Genomic DNA, 18,451 nt, shown 5'->3' with positions numbered 1-18,451 from the left:
TTTTTAACAGCAAGCACAACTCGGCAGATTTAGGACTCACCCACTCTGCTTCATAAAGTATTAGGCTGATAAAAGTATTGGTAGTAGAAAACCAATAGATGAACCAGGGTTATTCATCTGACTGAGGTGAAATGTACTTCTAAGCGGCTTATTATCGCGAATGCCGGATCGATCGATATGGGCGTCACATTCAAACGGCCTTACTTGGTAGAGAATTGTGTGCGGGTGACAAACACAACGAGGTGATTGCCATTCTTACTTTTTACACTACGCAAGTCACAATTCCGAGAGGCTGAAAATATCTGCGATTTCTCAGTTTTCAACCCTGAAGATCTTGGAAACATATTAACCAAGTCATAGACGGAATGGATCCAACGATGTTTACAGACCCGAATGTGGTGATCAAACTTGGGCGTGAGTTACAGAAGCGCGTTGGACTGTTACCTGTTGTGGAAGTTCATGCATTTCATTTGGATTCCCAACCCGGGCAGATTGTGCGTATGTTACGTGTCCAACCACAGTCCTACTCTGAGATCGCACGTGTTGTGCGGGCAGCGCGAACGATGAAACTTACAGTCCGCGCATGTGGTGAGAGAACTGGAGGCGATATCGGAATTTACGGAACACCATCCACCGTATTAGTTGACTGCGGGCTTCTAGCCGACAGTCCGCGGCTGGAATTCGTCAACGTGAGGCGCAAAGGTGATGACGAGGAAATACCGGGTCTTCGTGTCCTTGCATGCGTTGGGATAAATGAACTCGTGCAGTTTCAAATCAACAACAGAATTGAGATTGCCCAAAGTGTGGAGACCGCTTCGATTTGGGGAACTGTAGTCGGAGCTGTCACGTCCAGTGCCCCTGGAATCGTGGGGCCTTGTAGTAATGCACAAGGAGGATGTTTATCAGACGAGGTGATCGGCATTCGAATTGTGGACTGCCACGGGGACCTCATTCAGTACTCAAGCAAGGAAGAACTTTCAGCCGCTTTGTCTACTCTTGGGGTGCTGGGTATCGTGTATGATATAACGTTGCGATACACCCCACTGTCGCTCACCAGGGTAAGTAAGAGTAACTTGTATCAATATGTCCGCCCTTGAAAACTCAGAAGCACAGTGCATATCCCTTCACACTTGTAGGTCATTCCATATCTGGGTTAAATTTTACCTCTGCAGATCCCACACATTACTTCTGCGGTAATGAATTAGCTGATACAAGTTGATCTTACAATAAACCGAAGAACCCCTTGGGGCGATGTGGAACAAGCTCCCTCCCTCCCCCGTCCGGAGGATGACGAGGGCGTAATCCGAAGGTGTATAAGAAGAACTAGAGAGAGTTATGAACAGCACATAGATAGCTTTTCAGGATGATGAAAGCTGTTCATTTGTACTTGAAGTTCTCTGAATATGAGAAAACTTTGCATTTATACGGACATTGAACGGAAATGACATCAACACCACTAACCGCGACGAGCACAGCGGCAAAAGTGACAGCAAAACAAAAACTCTAACAAGGTTTTTCCCCGTTAGATACAAGCTGAGAGAGAAAATTTTAGGCGCTGTACTCTCTCTTTCTAAAGGATACTTAAGCTGGTTTTAAGTGAGGGTTAGACGTCTAACTTCGAGTAGTTACGATGTACTAATGAGGTTTTCCGCGAAGTGTTTGGAGATACTCCTGCAGGATTCTAGATAAGAATAAACACTAGGTGTCCATATTGAGGGTTCATTACACTTCTGACACAGGAACACTTGGAGATAAGGGAGCTTCTCGCTGATAAATGTGTCCAATTGAAACCAAGCTATGGTTACCACCCGCGGTAAAGAAGGAAGTCTTGCTGATGGAAGCAAATAACTTCGTTTCAATTCTACGTTCTACCCATATCTTGGACGGTTATCATCCGGTGGATCGAAATTTACGGGCGTGAGATTTGCAAACCTGTTCTTCCAGACAAGTAACATCTGCCAGTTCTCATGTTCCCGAAACGGGAAACTGCGTTTAGTTGTGGTTATCATACGTGCGAAAATTGCTTAGATCGTATGCTTGATTACCTGTTTGTTGGAGAATTCAAATAACACAAGTGATGGAGTAGATTAATGGGGCTGAGGCACGGAGAACTGCGCGCAACTGTAAGCACAGGGTGAACGTCTTCTTTAGGCTAGTTGTCAGTGAATCCTCTGTCAAGCGGAAGTTCGACGGTTCATGTCGGTTCCCGGAACTTTAGTTCCGTTCATAATACGTGAACACAGACTTTTTATTTCTGATGTGGACGCGCTCTCACCTACCTGTGTGTGAATAGCGCCTTCTGTTGAGATAAGTCCCTGATCGGCCAGTCCATTCACTCTATCATATTGCTGCATACGTTGAATCCGACTACATCTCTCTGGCTGGAACAAGGTGTATGCCAACTACTTCTATGCCAGTTGTGATAGTAAGGCTGATGTTGAATAATTGGCTAAGAACATCTTCCAGACTTGAAGTTCATGAAGAAAACTTGTTGAAAAATTACAAACGTAAATCCAGATGATTTAGATGCCGCCAAGATCCTTTTTAGTGACTTTTAGCAGTATGGCACCAGACCCATAGATCCAAGTACCTCCATGTTTACATCTTCAGTTGTTCGAAGCTTCAGTTAACGGATTCACGACCTTCCGCTTTACTTAACTCTACTCCAAGTCTCTCTTAGTCTAGTGGATACAGACACAGTGACCATGGAGGTCATCTTTTACTTACATCGAGGCCTGTCCATTTTAGGACAGGGTTCCGTCTGCGTAATCAGTCATCTATTTTGTGGAGTGTACTAAGATCCTATTAGGCTAAAATCCCATATTGACTAGCCGTTCCCACAGAAGTTCATCCAAACAAAGGACGGGTATTCATACTCAAGTGCAAATTGGGATGACGGCGATGGGCGGTTAAGCCGAATCTCTCACTCGTTTTTTTCAGTTGGAACGACATCAACATTTCGAGGTACTTTTTTCATACGACATGTAACCATGAGGTTGACGAAAACATCTCGGTTTGTTGCAAAACATCATCGAGGAAACGTATTTTTTGAGTGCTCATCAAGCTTAATAACAAATTGCACATCTTCTGAATTATAAATTACGGAGATGCTTAATTTTTCGTTTATGGAATTATTCAACCGAACGTGATGCATCCAGACTGCCTCAAGTTCCAGTCGGGTCAACTTTGAGCAGTTCAAAACTTGACCATCTTTGATTCCAAATCCAAACTTCTATCGCTAATATTCACAAAATTCCAAGCTTGAATTCAAATAATCGGGGACAGTGATGAAATCGAGCTTTCCCTGCTCTACACTAAATCTAGTGCTCCTTGACTCACACCTTATTAGTAACGCTACAGTTGGCTATCGTCGGTAGTGTTGCGCCACTTACATGAATTGGACGACCACCTTCACAATCTAGACTCCGAAATCAGCCTTCCAAGGGGAGAATTATATAAGCTGACACAGAAAAGAGGATGGAACGCTCAAGTAAAGTACTAAAAGAAGAACGTTCGGGGCTCAGTGCGTAAATGCTTGATTTACTCAGGGAAAACGATTTGAGAGAGAAGTCCCGATACTTTCGAACAGCGATGAAATAAACGTGTAAATGAGTAAGAAGTCGCTAGTGAGACAGAACAGTCACTCTTCGTGAACATCATGGGCACAAAGCCAGCGCCCGTAAGCTTTTCGGTCCGGCTAGGATATCACAATGCCCGGAACAATGGGATCGTTTGCTTGCCATGCCTGTAAGGTTTCTAACCATGTGAAGGTCCCACAAGACTCCGCTTCACTGTGGTCGGTTTCATTTCGTGCTACCGTGCTATAGTCTTCTCCTAAGAAATTTTCGCTATCTTGGTTCCGAACAGAAGTGGATCGCTCGGTGGACAGTTTCAGGCCAAGTTTGACGTACGTCCTAACCACCACAATGTGATAAGTCTTGTTTTTTCAAGAGCGATATGCTTCAGACAAAATGGACTTCACATCTGCGGACAAACGGCACTTATCTGATTCCTGCTATGCTACGAAGGCCACAGCTTGTCGAAGACGAATCTTTTGGGTGTAGATCGGTTTCAGGTACCCCGCTTTCTTGTATCTGGGATAGAATTCTGGGAAGAGTGAGTTGGCCGATGATACGACTTCGAAGCGACGTAATTCGGGTCTTGCACTTTGTGGATGATCATGCGGAAAATTGCGGATTTTAGTAACTCATCGATATCGACTTTGACTAGCGACATGTCTCCTATAAAGAGTAGGCTGTAGACGTTTGAACGATTCCGTGCTTTAAATCAAGTGATGAACCGCAAGTAAACTTACTGACGTTGTTCAGGACGCTAAAATAACCGAACGGTTATTTCTGAATTGGGGCCAAAAAGCCCAGGAAGAGTTTACAGCCTAACTGAGAATTATTGGCAGTGGACACCCCGGGAAGGTCCGGATACCGATTCAACAAGCCACAGCGTTTTGCATTGGATACAGAAGCGAACATTGCTTTTCTGATTAGCGATATCCTGTACGTATGTTTTACCATTTTGGCGTGACTTCCTTATTGACCTGATGCACCAATACCGATCTCATATACTTTAAAGCAATTATCTTCAGTAAATTCCTGAACTCCCTTCTCGGTAAGACCTTCCATTCGGAGACAGGAAGGCTCGCTGGAAATGATATCGGTTTTGTCGTTTTTTCAAATTATTTATGTCTGTCTTACTCTCCTGTGTACTTTTAGCACGATGGTTTCAAAAGAGTGAAGTCTTTGCAAATGGCATAGTAATTAAGGCACGAGCATACATCCACGGTTCGGACCCAGCCCCCGCATCTTGTCTGCACCCATATGGGCTTGGGCTACTTGGCATTATCTTACCGCTTGTGCTTTCTTTGGGTAACATAACAGCTAGGTACTGATCAAGTCTTATAGTTGATAATTCATCAAAAGTGTGAGTTTCGGATCCCCCGATCAGGCCTACCATAGAAGTGTAGATGACTCGGATACGTTTAGACCAGCCCAGACGCAGGTGTACCACCGGTGCAGGTAAAGACAAATTTTAACTCATTTAAACTTGATTACCCAGCTGATGTGTGCTCCTTCGGGTGGGGCTGTTTTGCGGATCATTCTAATCCGAAAATCTAGTGATCCTTGGCGTATTTCAGTGTTTAATCTTCTGACATGGCAAGAGACAAACATATAAAAGATTCAGGAGCAGAAAAAACAACTGAGGATGCCAAACGGAGATTTGGAGACCATGATCAATAACAGCCAATGCTTCTGAGATTCTATGCAGAATAGCTTGACAATGCCATTAGTTTAGGTAGCGCTTGGCAGAATTAACGATCCACTGGCTGCCCAAAAGGGGGAGGGATTTGCCTCATTCTGGACATTTCGGTCCAAATAGGCTTACATAATAACCACTAGTCCAGACGAAAAACTGTTCTGAAACCTTTTTCCAGTCTGATGAACCTGATTAGTTGCATTGTCGGCAACGGTAAGACAGAGTACAGGTTTGTAAAGGGTGTTTGTCGATCATTCGTTGATTTCACTGCACTGCATGAACTCGTCTACGGGGTAGGCGATGAGGTGTGTGAGACTGACTTCCACACTATCTATCAATACGATTAGCTGGACAAGGCAACTGGTGTTCCCCTGGTTCGCTCAAGTGTGGTACACTTTTTTCATATGCTAAACGCAGGGTAACTTATCCTCCCCTTACCTGTGATATCCTTAATTATATAGTTCGTACATCAATTATACAGTTTCATTCATCCTTCTTTTCTCTTCGTTTCATCTACCTATTGTTTCTTATTTGCAGACAGCTATGTAGGTCGTGCTACTCTCAGACGTGCTATTATTTACTTCTTACTATCCATTCGATGCAAAAAAAATTGCTAGGTATCATCAGTCGTGGACGCGGAAAACCTGGGCTCTTATAACCACAATGTCTTACTATCCATTCGATGCGAAAAAATTGCTAAGTATCATCAGTCGTGGACGCGGAAAACCTGGGCTCTTATAACCACAATGCATAGCAATAAGAACAGAGGACAACAACACGATGCTAGACAAAACATTAGAGGGTAGAAGAGTCAGTGTGGGGGGAGGCAGTATCTTCTGTGCTCAGAGCACTGGCTTCGGTTCTCCAATCTCCAATGTTCTGAGATGAAAGATCACATAAATGACCTGTTTTCTTGGTGCAGCGTAAAAGCGTGGGCACGTGTGGTCCGTTGTTGGGCCTGCGGTGGTTGCTGTATGTATCAGAAATTTCCCAGGCAGTTGTTTGTAAGTTCATTAGATGAAGGGATCTTGGCAACTGTAGGGAATAGTAAGTAACAAGGGACAGTGTTTAGTTCATTATTATTCTATATAGCGGACTCACATACACTCCACTCAAGCCTTGCTCGTCATCATCAGATATTACTCCCTGTATCCTCGAATAAGCGAATAGTCCAGGCGCTGTATATTGTAAATCCCATCATCATCATCATCATGATCACTATCATCGTCTTCATTATCATCATCACCATAATCATCATCATCATCATCATCACCGCCATTTTCATCTATGTCAGCTGGGGGTGGGATAGGTGGCTGTGTATTGGAGCTGATGAACTGATTCGTAGATACAGGACTGTCAGTGAACTTTTAAATGGGGGAGTTGGGAGGAGAGCTATGCACGAACCCCACTAAGGGCACGACTGGGCCATATCAGACAATGTCTCTAACCATTGATGTGGCCCGTCTCGGGGTCCCCATCCAGGAAGATAGTAATGACCAGCACAGCTGAGTTTGCTGGTAATGGCTTTTAAACTTCGCTGTCAGCGACCCTAGCGGCCAGGTTCGAACTCACTGAGACGCACCACTTTGTTAGTGAAACGAACTGCAGTTCGGATATATGCACCTTCACTTGTTTGCAATGAACAGGGCTATTGTGGTCCAAAACTGAACATAACCCAGATGTAAAAATCGGTAATAAAATAGCTCAGCTGTGACACCCTTCTCGTGCCTAGCTGCCATGCTACCCGAAGGATGCACGAGGGCTGGGATGCTGCTAGGCTGCCTAAGCCTAGACAGAGGAAGTCGGGAGGTAGAGGTCAGGTCCGAACCACGGACCTTCCGGTCAGTAAATTTACGCTCTAATCGCTTGAGCTATCTCGCCCACCGGAATTAACGCCATTTACATAGGACCACAGATATCCAGGCTTCTCGAGTGGATACTGCGTGGAGCCTGAAGAAGTACCACGATAACTCTTGGACATGTTTTCGGCCGACGAAACACCAAATTTTTAACTCCGCACACAAACACTAACTTTTACTTCTTCCAGAGCGTTGTGTGGAGCAGTGGGACTAGGTCAGTCAGAAAGACAGACGGATTGGCTCAGATATCTATACCTACTGACTGCTGAAAGTAAGCTAGAAAAATATAACTAGGTCGTATGGCCACAAGGCACACAGTAAACCGTCTAGGCTTAAGCAACCTTGCAGTATCTCAGTAGTCGTGCTTCCTACGGGTGGCATATCAGTAAGACACCGAATGGGTGTTACGAATGAGTGATTATTAGTTGAGGTCGAGATGGCTCAGTGGTTCGTACCCATCCTCGGCGTTTGGATCGCTTTGTCTAGGCTTTGGCAACCTGACAGTATTTCAATCCTCGTGCTTCTCTCTAGTAAGCATGACAGGTAGGCAAGGAAACGACGTTACGGCTGAGATATTTTATTCCAGCTGAAGGACACCGGAAGCCCGTGGCAGAGCAGCTACGACATAAGTTATACGCCTTAACTTAAAAGTGCAGTACGCCTAAGTCGACAGGTAATATACCTTCAACACACAGGTTAGGTGGACTAAATTTCCGTACTGTGCTTCAAACCAGGATGTCCCTGTGCAACTTCACAGATGCCGGTATACGAATTGTACTAATTTCATACTACACACGGCCCGTACACGCCTACTTGGTGTGTCGGAGCACGTTAAAATTCATACTAGGAGATTTGTAGATTCGCATTAGGTAAGTTTGTAATTTTCATCGAACTCCTTGGAAGAGAAGAGGTATATACTTCAGCCCGAAACTTCTTAAAAGCATGCAACTTCCTTCCTACAAATGATAGAAGGAAAGAAACCCATGTTGCTACTGTTGAGTGTGTGTGTGTGGGTGCATCAAATGCAAGAGTGCCTTGTCTATTTTGTATTTGAATGTACGCGGATTTTTAATCTCTCCATTGTGTGAAAATTTGGGAAAAACGGATTCCAACAATTTTACTTTGAGCTATCATGTGAGTTGTACATACACCATTTCGTCTCCTGGACAGACCATCGTAAGTATCCGGGATTTCACTTCAGTCCTGAGTCATTTAGACCTGACAAGAAAGGTTTTTGAAAAGAACGCTCTTGTAGATTTAGGTAACGGATCAGTTAACACCGACTAGACGGAAATGACACGGCCATAAGTTCCTAAGATTGTTACACCGCGTGTGACTGACGATCTCACGATAATAATTGGATGTGATAGCTCCAATTCATTGTCAGAGATGAGAAAAGTGAGTTCCTTAGTTGTCCACGGTCAAAAAGATTCAGATCAGCAAACAGTGCAGTCCTCCTCAAATGTCATTCTGGGGAGAGTCCACCACACAGGGCTTGCAGGATGATCTGTTTATCACCATCCGTTCTTCAGTGTGGGAAGCTGTGGACACCTGCTAGTTGCTAACCCTCGGGACATTCCTCAGGTAGGCAGTACGACGTATCCGAAAATTGTACTTCATAACACGGTTGTACGATATGAAGTTTATTACACGGAAGGGTTTTCTAGAACACTGTGTGGACGGCTGACAGGCGGTTCTTATCGACTGCCGAGCCTTTGTTCGTCTTTCTACTCTAGGTGATGAATTAAAGCGGCATTAATACAAACGCAGTTATTGATTGCGAGTCGTACCTGGGCCATGGGTATAACAAGAGCGGTGATTTTTAATCGACTGTGGCTACTCTAGTTGGCCTTAGTTAGACCTTTCGCCACACAATTTTGCCCAGTACTAGATACGTTTCAAGAGTTGTGAAGTACTGCGTAGGCCTAACAGTTCAATTTGTGTCGAGTGAAACTTGCTGGACACTGTAGATGGATGGTACGCGATGTTTGGAATAGTCTGAGCCTCCGACAGAGCGTCCGGTCCGAAGGATATCAAGTGGATTTGTGGTTCTCACGCAAATCCAGTCGAGATTTGCAAGAAAATAGATGACGCAGGCAACGGATGTATCGCACCTTAATTCACTCGTTCAAGTCTTCCAAGTAAATTCGGCCAATCTATAGCTCCATCTTTTACCTTTTCACTGGGATCTATAGTGATTTGGGACCCTTGATGAGCTTGCTTAAACTAAGCAGTCATGCTGTGCATCACGTCAACGTCAGTGCTGTTGATCAAATTGTTTGTGTGATCTATCACGAGAATTCGCAACGCAACGATACAACTACCTGAACTGATCGCCTACCATAACAGTAAACAGATAGAATTTGACATTTAATGCGGAATGGGCACAACCTGAATTTCTCCATGAGAATAGCCCACTGTTTTTCGCGTCTGAACTGTCATATTATGCAACTTTTCCCGCCTCTTATGTTGCTGTCAATTGTGTACAACGAACAAATGCCCGGCGAAACAAACAGCTTATTTCGCTTCACGAACTGCAGATATCAGTCCGACTGCGTGTCGTTTCGGCGTTCACTGAGTCGTGGCCACTCTGCTAGAACGGATTAGGTGGACACCAACCTCAATAAAACTTAGCTAAAATGAGTAAAGGAGAGCCTGATAATACCACGATTTACAGGACTTAGACCTAGGGGAAGATTTAACCACAAGTGACCTTTTGGATCTTTGAATTACGATCACAAGGAGTCTGGCCAACTTTTTTTAAATTTGAGTTTCCCTAATGATTTTTTCTAGAATATTCTACATTCCAATGCACATCGTAAATGAATATTATACCTTCATCCTGAATATCAGTCTGCAAGTGGGTGTGTTCTAGTCCAATATATCTGGAACAAAACTAGGCGAGATGAAATTGGGAGAAATTAGTAAAGATTTTTTTAAGGTTCACCATGCTTCCCTGAAGATAAACAAATAATGCAGTATCAGGACTGTATACACGAAAAATGAACAGTTTCTTGCTGTTTTGAACTTTAATCATTTGTTGTACTTTTACGGGGACAACTGAGTTGACTCCCAATCAACAGCTTTTGTGTGGAGAAAATGGTTGGTGGTCGGAAGCACACAGGTAGCAATGAGTGAAGGTAACAAAGGTCGTAGCTATCAAGTGTAAACAAAAAGATATGACCTGAAATCGTCAACCTCTCCAATAACACCGAGAGCAACCGTATCCGCTGCGATTGTAACCATAGCAACCGTGTTTGAAAAACTGGGTGGTCTTTCAGTGTTATGTTAGTTCCTATTTTTCCCAGGTTTAATGTTGAAACAACCATATTCGGTAACCAAGTAACTTTCGGAGTTATCAATCACTAAATAAACACCCAAATTCTAGCTATCTGGCGGCTTAGAGCAGTTCGTCCGGTTTATCGATCAATTGTCTGCCGTATGATTAATACTCTAAACATGACAATGGCTGCCCCTCTTCTTGAGCCGCTTTGGATGGCTACACTATCACCGTCATTGCCACATCAAACTCCCCATTAAACTTTGGAGTACAATGTTGTAACTAAGGTTTCAAGGAACTGTGATGCGTCAACTTGGATTACCGTTTGAAGGGCCGCATTCCACAGTCCCCGTGTTCTCTAGGTGGTATAATTAAGCAGCTAGTAGAGAGCTGTGGGTTCATTTCAGGTATAAATACCGTACAAACGATAAGGACGCACTTCCAACGCATCCGACAACCGGAGAAAACAACAAGAACATCCAGACACACAGTCCCGACGTCATGGTCGAAGCGATGATTAAACTTAGCATCTGATCTGCTTTGTGCTTGTTGTTGTCATGGTATCGTAGACTTTCAGCTATATTAACATACACGGAGATGAGGTGTGATTTTTCATTGCTGATAAAGGCTTTGGTGATGCTTATCTCTCATGTACGTTCATAAAATTTTCTAGGTTGACTACAGATTTCTCAAATGGTCAAATTTGTTGGATATGGATAACTCGATTCTACGGAAATCGATCGAGGAAAAGCTTTTCACAGAGCTCATCTATCTACCGTATAACAGCTGTGATCTAGAAGAACAGGATATTGTCGAACTTCCAGAATGGTCGGCTGAACAAGATGAAGTGATCTTGCGTACAGGAAAACATTTAGGTGAAGCAGTCAACCCGGGGGCTGATGATCCGTCAGTGGTGGATTCCTGTCCTAGACAATTGGTTTACCTAATCGATCAAGTTTTCGGTCCCGAACCAAAAGAATTTATCACCCAGATATCGAAAACCCCTTGGTTGCTTGGACGAGCTCACCATCATTTGCGCTGTCGCTTTCAGCCGGAGCCTAGTCAAATCCAGTATACTCCGTGGGCTATCAATGCTCTTGGAAAAATTGCCGAACCAATTCGAACGCTTCGGTTTACCATGGAAACCGATAAGGACCTGAAGGAATTCGCTGAGGTGAGACCCAAATGATCGATAATTCATGATTATCCTATGTGGCTACGGAGTCTATTCTGAGTTGATTTATCGATCGTTGATTGAGCCTATACTCGTTTTGCCAATGAAATCAAGTTAAGCAGAACACAGCTCTGTTACCACCGTCAATTCTCCTCTGATTAAAAGGATAACGAAATTCGACAGATTAGCTGCCACACAAACACTCAGGTGTTTGCTGGAGAAGCTGACAACAACAACGATTGGCGCTGAATCACTTATTTGGCCGCAATGATTGCTAGCAAAGAAATACATTAACCATTTACTGACTGTTTGACTGAATAGGCGGCTTGAACAGTCATGTGTCTTGATCAGTGGCTTAATGCTCGCGCAACTTAGGCGACCAGTGCCCGAGATATCGACTTCCTCAGTCCTTCTTCTGATGGAAAATCTTTGCCCTTATTCTGCATATTAGTGGTTGATAATGAGATTGACATAAACAGTATTCAGTTCAAGTAGAACATAAGGTTGACGGAAACTCGGGGACTGCGCCTACCTGATGAGCTCCAAGAAGGACGAAACCGGTCGTGGACTGTCGAAGAGTTTTCAGCAACCTTGTGAGTAATTTCCTTTATACTGCGATATACTGCGATATCTCAAATATCGTGCCAACTTAATCATGAGGCGGCCTGTGTGCAGCACATTCAGATTGCGGACATCATAAACGAGAGATTCGATTGAATCTCCCGTGAAAACCAAATTGATTTGCAAATGAGTGTACTTCTCCAAAACAGTGCAATTTGGGTTCAAGTGGATCATAAGGTTGACGGAAACTCGGGGACTGTGCCTAACTGATGAGCCCCAAGAAGGGCGAAACCGGTCGTGGGCTGTCGAAGAGTTTTAGCAACGTTGTGAGTAGTTTTCTTTATGAAAAGTATTCAACCACCATTATGCTCGACTTCAGCAACACTTAGTGGACGGTGGATGCGTCTTGGTACACATCACATAAGAGCTTTAGCCCGGAAAAAAATGAGTTGTTAATGAAGTGATGATCTTTGCATAGAGAATCATCCGGTTTAACCATAAGTATTCACCGGGTTCACTAGATGTCTGTTGGACAATCAAATTAGTGATATGTCAAGTGGATTCAATAAGGAAGTAACACCACTGACCGTCCGCAGACGTCTGTCCACACAACCATCTCATAAGTGGTCCGAATTTGTTGTGAGTGTGTGAGTACTGATCGTGATTGGGATGAGGAAAACACACTGGGTTTTCGTTTTGTTAACCAACAGAATAACGTCAGCAAATCATTACAGGGCATTGCTATCACCTGCATACAAAAAAGTTACTAATTAACCATTTCAAGCACTTGAGAGCCCTCTAGTCTAAAGAAGTTATGCTGGGAAGCAAATGAAAAACAAACAAAATAAACAGATGAAAAAACGAGAGATTAACTTGAGTCTCACGTGAGAACCGAATTGGAATGCAACTGGGAGTATTTGTCGAAAACAACCCCGTACTATATTCGCGAAATACACTCATTTGCAAATCAATTTGGTTTTCACGAGAGATTCAACTGAATCTCTCGTTTATGATATTCTGCAACTGAACGTGCTGCACACAGGCCGCCTTACGATTCAGTTGGCACGATATTCGAGATATCGCAGTATATTTTCATAAAAGAAACTACTCACAAAGCTGCTGAAAACTCTTTAACAGGCAACAACCGGTTTCCGCCCCTCTTGGGCTCATCAGGTAAGCGCAGTCCTCGAGTTTTCGTCAACTTTATGTTTGTGCCAACTGAAATATGAGGTGGCATGTGTGCAGCACATTCAGTTGTAGAATATTACAAACGAGAGATTCGGCTGAGTCTCTCGTGAAAACCAAACAGATTTGCAAATGAGTGTATTTCTCGAAAACAGTCGGAGTTGAGTTCAAGTAGACCGAAACTCGGGGACTGCGCCTACCTGATGAGCCCGAACTGGAAGGGTGAAACCGGTCGTTGACTGTCGAAGGTTTTTCAGCAACCTTGTAAATAGTTCCCCACTATATTCTGTAGTCTCCCTGATAGAAAGGCCCTCACCTTCTTATGTGTATGACTTGATTCTTTATTTGCGGTGGCGCTGCCTTTGTCGATTTAGGCAATGAAAACACTTGCAGATGGTTATAACCATAGTTGTACGATTACTCGAAGTGAATTCATACAGACGTAAGGAGTCAGTGTCTCTCGGACGTGATTTCGCTGTAAAGTTGCTGACATATATACCTTGAAGCAACGAGAACGAAAGATTAGTCCAAAAATTTAATCCACTGACAACTCTTCTGATCACAGTCAAAGAAGGGAAAATGCCTCTCCAGAGGTGAGATATCCGCTAGTTCGTTGTCCTACTAAATTCAACAGGCTTTATCCTGATAATCCACTTAACGCGGCCTGAAATTTAATTGGCCTGATCATCAAGATTGCATTAACTTTGGGCGAATTCGCTGTGACTTCAACAATACAATCTTGGAGGGCTATGAATTTGCTCGGTCAATACCTTCAACAGTTGATGGTCCTGCTACAAAGGCTACCGATAAAAACTGTACTGATCATCAAATACTTTCCCTTCTTTCTGCCTCAAACTATCCAAATTTGTGGTTGCTGCGGGAAAATCAAATGTTTTCTATTGCTTATGTATCTCGCACTGCTTTACTGCAGCCACTCGAGTCTTTTGTGATGGTGTTTCCGACCAGAAACATGGACAGCGTAGGATACCATAAAATTCAGAAATAGGCCACTGTAAAGGTCCACGGAGGTGGGGGCATGCGTCAGTATGGTCGATAGCCCAATAGCCATTAAATGCATGAACCATTTTTACCAGAGCAACGCAACTAGATCAGTAAAACACTGATTGTGAGTGGTTAGAGTGCAAATTCACTGACCGGAAGGTCCCTGGTTCGAACCTGACCTGTGCCTCTCAACTTCCCCTGTCTAGGCTTGGGCAACCTGACAGTATCCCAGTCCTCGTGCAACCTTCGGGTGGCATGGCAGTTAGACATCTAAAGGGTACTAGAGCTGAACGAGATTGTGAGTTCCACAGGTAGTGACTGTGCAAGCTTGCGTTTGGAGATGCTATTTGGGGTCCTAGGGAGAGTGTGAAATATTCTTGCTTATTTCCGAATTATTACAAATTTGGAAGTATTTCCTCTTCGATGTGCCCTCTTGTGAGTAACAAGTTTACTGGACTCAGGCGACTTTCTACACAAGTTTTCTGCACCGGCAGTTGAGAAATTCGTTGCATAGCATTAACACACCAGTGCACCTCAGTTAAGAGCACCAAACTGTTATTCGTTACGGCCATTTATTATAGCTTGGAAATGACGGACAATAAAATAAAATAATCAGTGGAATGATGTGTAACTAATTTAATGTCATTTTTAATCAAAATATAAAAATTGGTCAATCATTTATGTAGACTTATTGATCCGCTGTAACACTTTTGATTTCAGGCTATGAAAGTTGTATTTGAACTGCTTGAGGATCTTGCACGTGGTGGACGGAGATATCACAAGAACTACTCGATAAACCTGGGCTTGCGCGTGCATTTCACCGGCCGAACTAAAACTGGTCGCCTTCTTGGTGTAGGGTTTGACTCTGGAGAGGATCAGTACAACACCAACATCCTAGCACACTTTACGTTCGTCGGCATCACTTCACCAGGGCCGAGCACATTGTGGACGAGGGCAGCCAATCACACAACAAATGTCTTACTTCGTTCAATCCCAAGATGTATGCCACAATGGAGAAGCGAGTGGTACGGCATTACGGTACGTCGTCGATTAAACAAGCAGAATTAGTTGAATGAGTGTAGCTAAAATCGACCTAGTCATTGAATATGCCTTTCAGTTAAGCTTCAAACCACTGAGTGAATGAGCTATGCCCACAGACCGAGTCATGTTGCATGTCGGATTATGTGTATTCATACACTGTGGAGATGAGGCAATCTTCGGAAGAATGATCCGAAAACAGCTTAATTACTCCAGAAATTATCCGCTGAACGTTTTGCGGAAGACGGAACAACTCAGATTATAGATGAATAAAAAGATTCCTGATTGTACTGACGGAAATACTGAAAACTCCAAAAGCACTGGCGGCCGGTGAGCCGTTTTTAACTGCCGGATTTCTGTTCTGTCGTTGAGCTCACAGGGTGATCTCAGATGATGACAACTGCAATGATCTTTCGCGCTGAGCGAAGGACCAAAAAAGTCCCTTTGATGGAGGCAACAGAGCATGCAAATCAGTGGGTTAGTTGTTTGGCTAGTAAACACACATGCACGTCTCTCCAGTTCAGTCTGAACAATCTGGTGTCTACTGTTGTTGTTGTTGCTGCACCTCAGAGAAAGAGCGAAATTTTCCCTAGTAAATGAAATTTTCATCTGAGAACTAGTTACTTGAGCAGCCAGTCAATACGTGTGATCACGTGACATTAATTCTGTGGTTGAGGGGTGAGTGGCTGACACAAAAAGATCAACCAGGCTTGTTCGAACGGTCGTGTTCAAACTACTAGCCGGAAGGTCACGGATTCGCAACTCCCTGGAGTTTCATGAGATGAGCACTGTTGATGATTCCCAATAAGAATGTACCAGTTGTAAAGGACTCTCCCGCTTTTCAGCTTCACTTACGGGTCAAAATCCATTGTGAGTAGTATCCTCTTATTTCCGTCATAAAATAAGGGTCAACGGAACTGATGAACAGCAGCCAAAATTGTTTCTTTTTCAAAATAATTAAGTCAAATAAACTAATTAATTTGGATCAAATCGATTCGGGAACCAAATTGACCTCGTATTTTCTAGCTCAAACCTTCCCTTATGAGGCTAGTAGTGCTTGCATGTTTCGACTTAATTACGTGAAAAAAGACCAAACTTCACCTGTTCTGTCCTTGTTCTAAGAGGTTATTTGCAACTCAGCAAAGAAAATTGAACCAAGCATTAGAAAAGCATTGTTTCTGCGGCCTCCCAGTGTACCACTGTGTATAAATCACAACGGCATCATTAATTCACTTCTAAGTTTTGCTGCGTGTTACTTTTACTTGTTTGATTGTGTTTCTCATTTTAGGAATTAGTCAAGCGCTTTCAAGATGCACTGTGCAAACAAATCGAACCATTGAAGAAGTTGGTTGAGTTGGCCGATCGCGATGGGGTTTTCTTGAATGAGTTGATGGCTTCCATCCTCTATCCGGAACCCACGTTCTACCAAAAGTTATATCAGTCACAACGCAATGACGCACTGTATGCTGTAATTCAGGACACAGCCTGTTTAGTATTCTAAAGCCAAAGATAGCTTCTTGTATCACCAGTTTTCTTCCAAAGGAGGTGGATTTGGAGAGCACCGTCTTGTTTGCCTGTGGATCATTTGTCATTTCTTCCTATTCAGTTTATTTCGGTTGGCATATCACACTCCGTGAACTGGAGTCACTTGAAAATACAACATTTGATTGTGTGTCCTTTTGTTACGCTTTTAGCAGCGAACATGTAGAGAAAACGGCCAGTTCTGAAAGGTGTACCGAGTAAGTGCTATCGCTCTAGGCAAAACACTGCGCAGCACAGCTGATATGATTCTCAGCTTGTGATCGGCCCCAGTTTCATTCAGCTTAGTAGCTTCCTACAGAATGAAAACACTGCCATATGGAACCAAAGGGAACGCGGACACTTTATATTTGATATTTGGGTAACGATTGTCTCGTTTACCTCTGCGGCTTGGCCCTTTAGAGTTCAGTACATGAGACATGAGAATGGACATCAAAATGAATGGAGAGGGCACAACTTCGATTGGAATAACGTCAGCATACTGGACCAGGCAAGAAAGAACGCGAGTTCATGGAGGTGTGGTACTCCAATGATGGAGCAATAAACAGACGCATTGAGATCAATCCTGTATACTAGCCTCTGAGGACAAAGGAAATCCAGAACCACGAGACCCAGAGCCGAACAAAGACTCAGAGAAGAGATCAATGAAACAATAAACTACTAAAATTAAGGGATACACCACAAACCAGCCAAACAACAGAGAAGACGACCACGACACAATACAGATCACGAAGGTGTTAACCGGAAGAGACAAAGAGAGAGAGAAGAGACAAGAGACGAAAATTTCAACAGTAGCGTGACCGTAGAAAGCAAGATATGCAAACTGCAACGTAACACAGATCAAGATCGGACCAACTAGAATCCAAGAAGGATGATTGCCAATGGCCATTTAGGATACAGCGCTCTTTGTAAACTATATAAATGCAGACATGAAGAGTGGAACTACCCAACCAACAGCGCACTGAAGATTTCTCCTCGAAAAGTGACGAAACGTTTGCTAATCAATTACTAAGCTCGGCGAACAGGTCAACAGCCACTTGATCAATGACCAAAAGTGGACCATTATTTCGGGCAGTAGCTAACCCAAATGATATCCTACAGATTCGAAAAAGTTGCTCGATCCACGTTGAGAGCAAAAAGAGTTGATGGTCGAAGCGAATTTTCGCATTAGGTTGTTCTCGTTGGGCGTGGTAACTGCATCAGTCGTTATATTAGGTGAACGAATTAACAATAAATCACTCTGGCTATACGCTTGACATCCCGACAGAACTAGTTATTATGTAACCGAAAATCGAAAAAAAGTATCGGGGATTGTGTGCGAACGAGATTTTTGGAAAGGAATGAAACAGGTGAGCGATTTTGGAGTCGGATCCATTTAGACAGGGCTATTGTGACGGAATTTTGTGACACCACTTATCGGTTTATTTTGAAAGCAAATTATCCTAAAGAGACATAAACAACCGGTAAATGCAACGGGATACTTTTATGTTGAATGTGGTTACCATGTTCAGTACAAATCCTTCGGACTAAACGATAAATTCGACA

At 43.4% G+C, this 18,451-nt stretch overlaps 1 protein-coding gene across 1 annotated transcript; it reads left to right on the top strand.

Annotated features, from left to right (window-relative positions):
• Positions 1 to 204: 204 nt before the first annotated feature.
• On the top strand, positions 205 to 17,041 carry T265_01724 (hypothetical protein; the record flags this gene model as incomplete). Its single annotated transcript, XM_009165814.1, has 4 exons — positions 205 to 1,058; positions 11,081 to 11,581; positions 15,050 to 15,367; positions 16,656 to 17,041. 4 exons carry the CDS (start codon positions 366 to 368, stop codon positions 16,866 to 16,868), a joined length of 1,725 nt encoding a protein of 574 aa, XP_009164078.1.
• Positions 17,042 to 18,451: the final 1,410 nt, after the last annotated feature.

The sequence above is a fragment of the Opisthorchis viverrini genome (assembly GCF_000715545.1).
Source record: "Opisthorchis viverrini unplaced genomic scaffold opera_v5_19, whole genome shotgun sequence".
Taxonomy (NCBI): domain Eukaryota; kingdom Metazoa; phylum Platyhelminthes; class Trematoda; order Opisthorchiida; family Opisthorchiidae; genus Opisthorchis; species Opisthorchis viverrini.
Note: the sequence above shows the minus strand (reverse complement) of the source record. Positions and strands in the feature narration are given on the sequence as shown.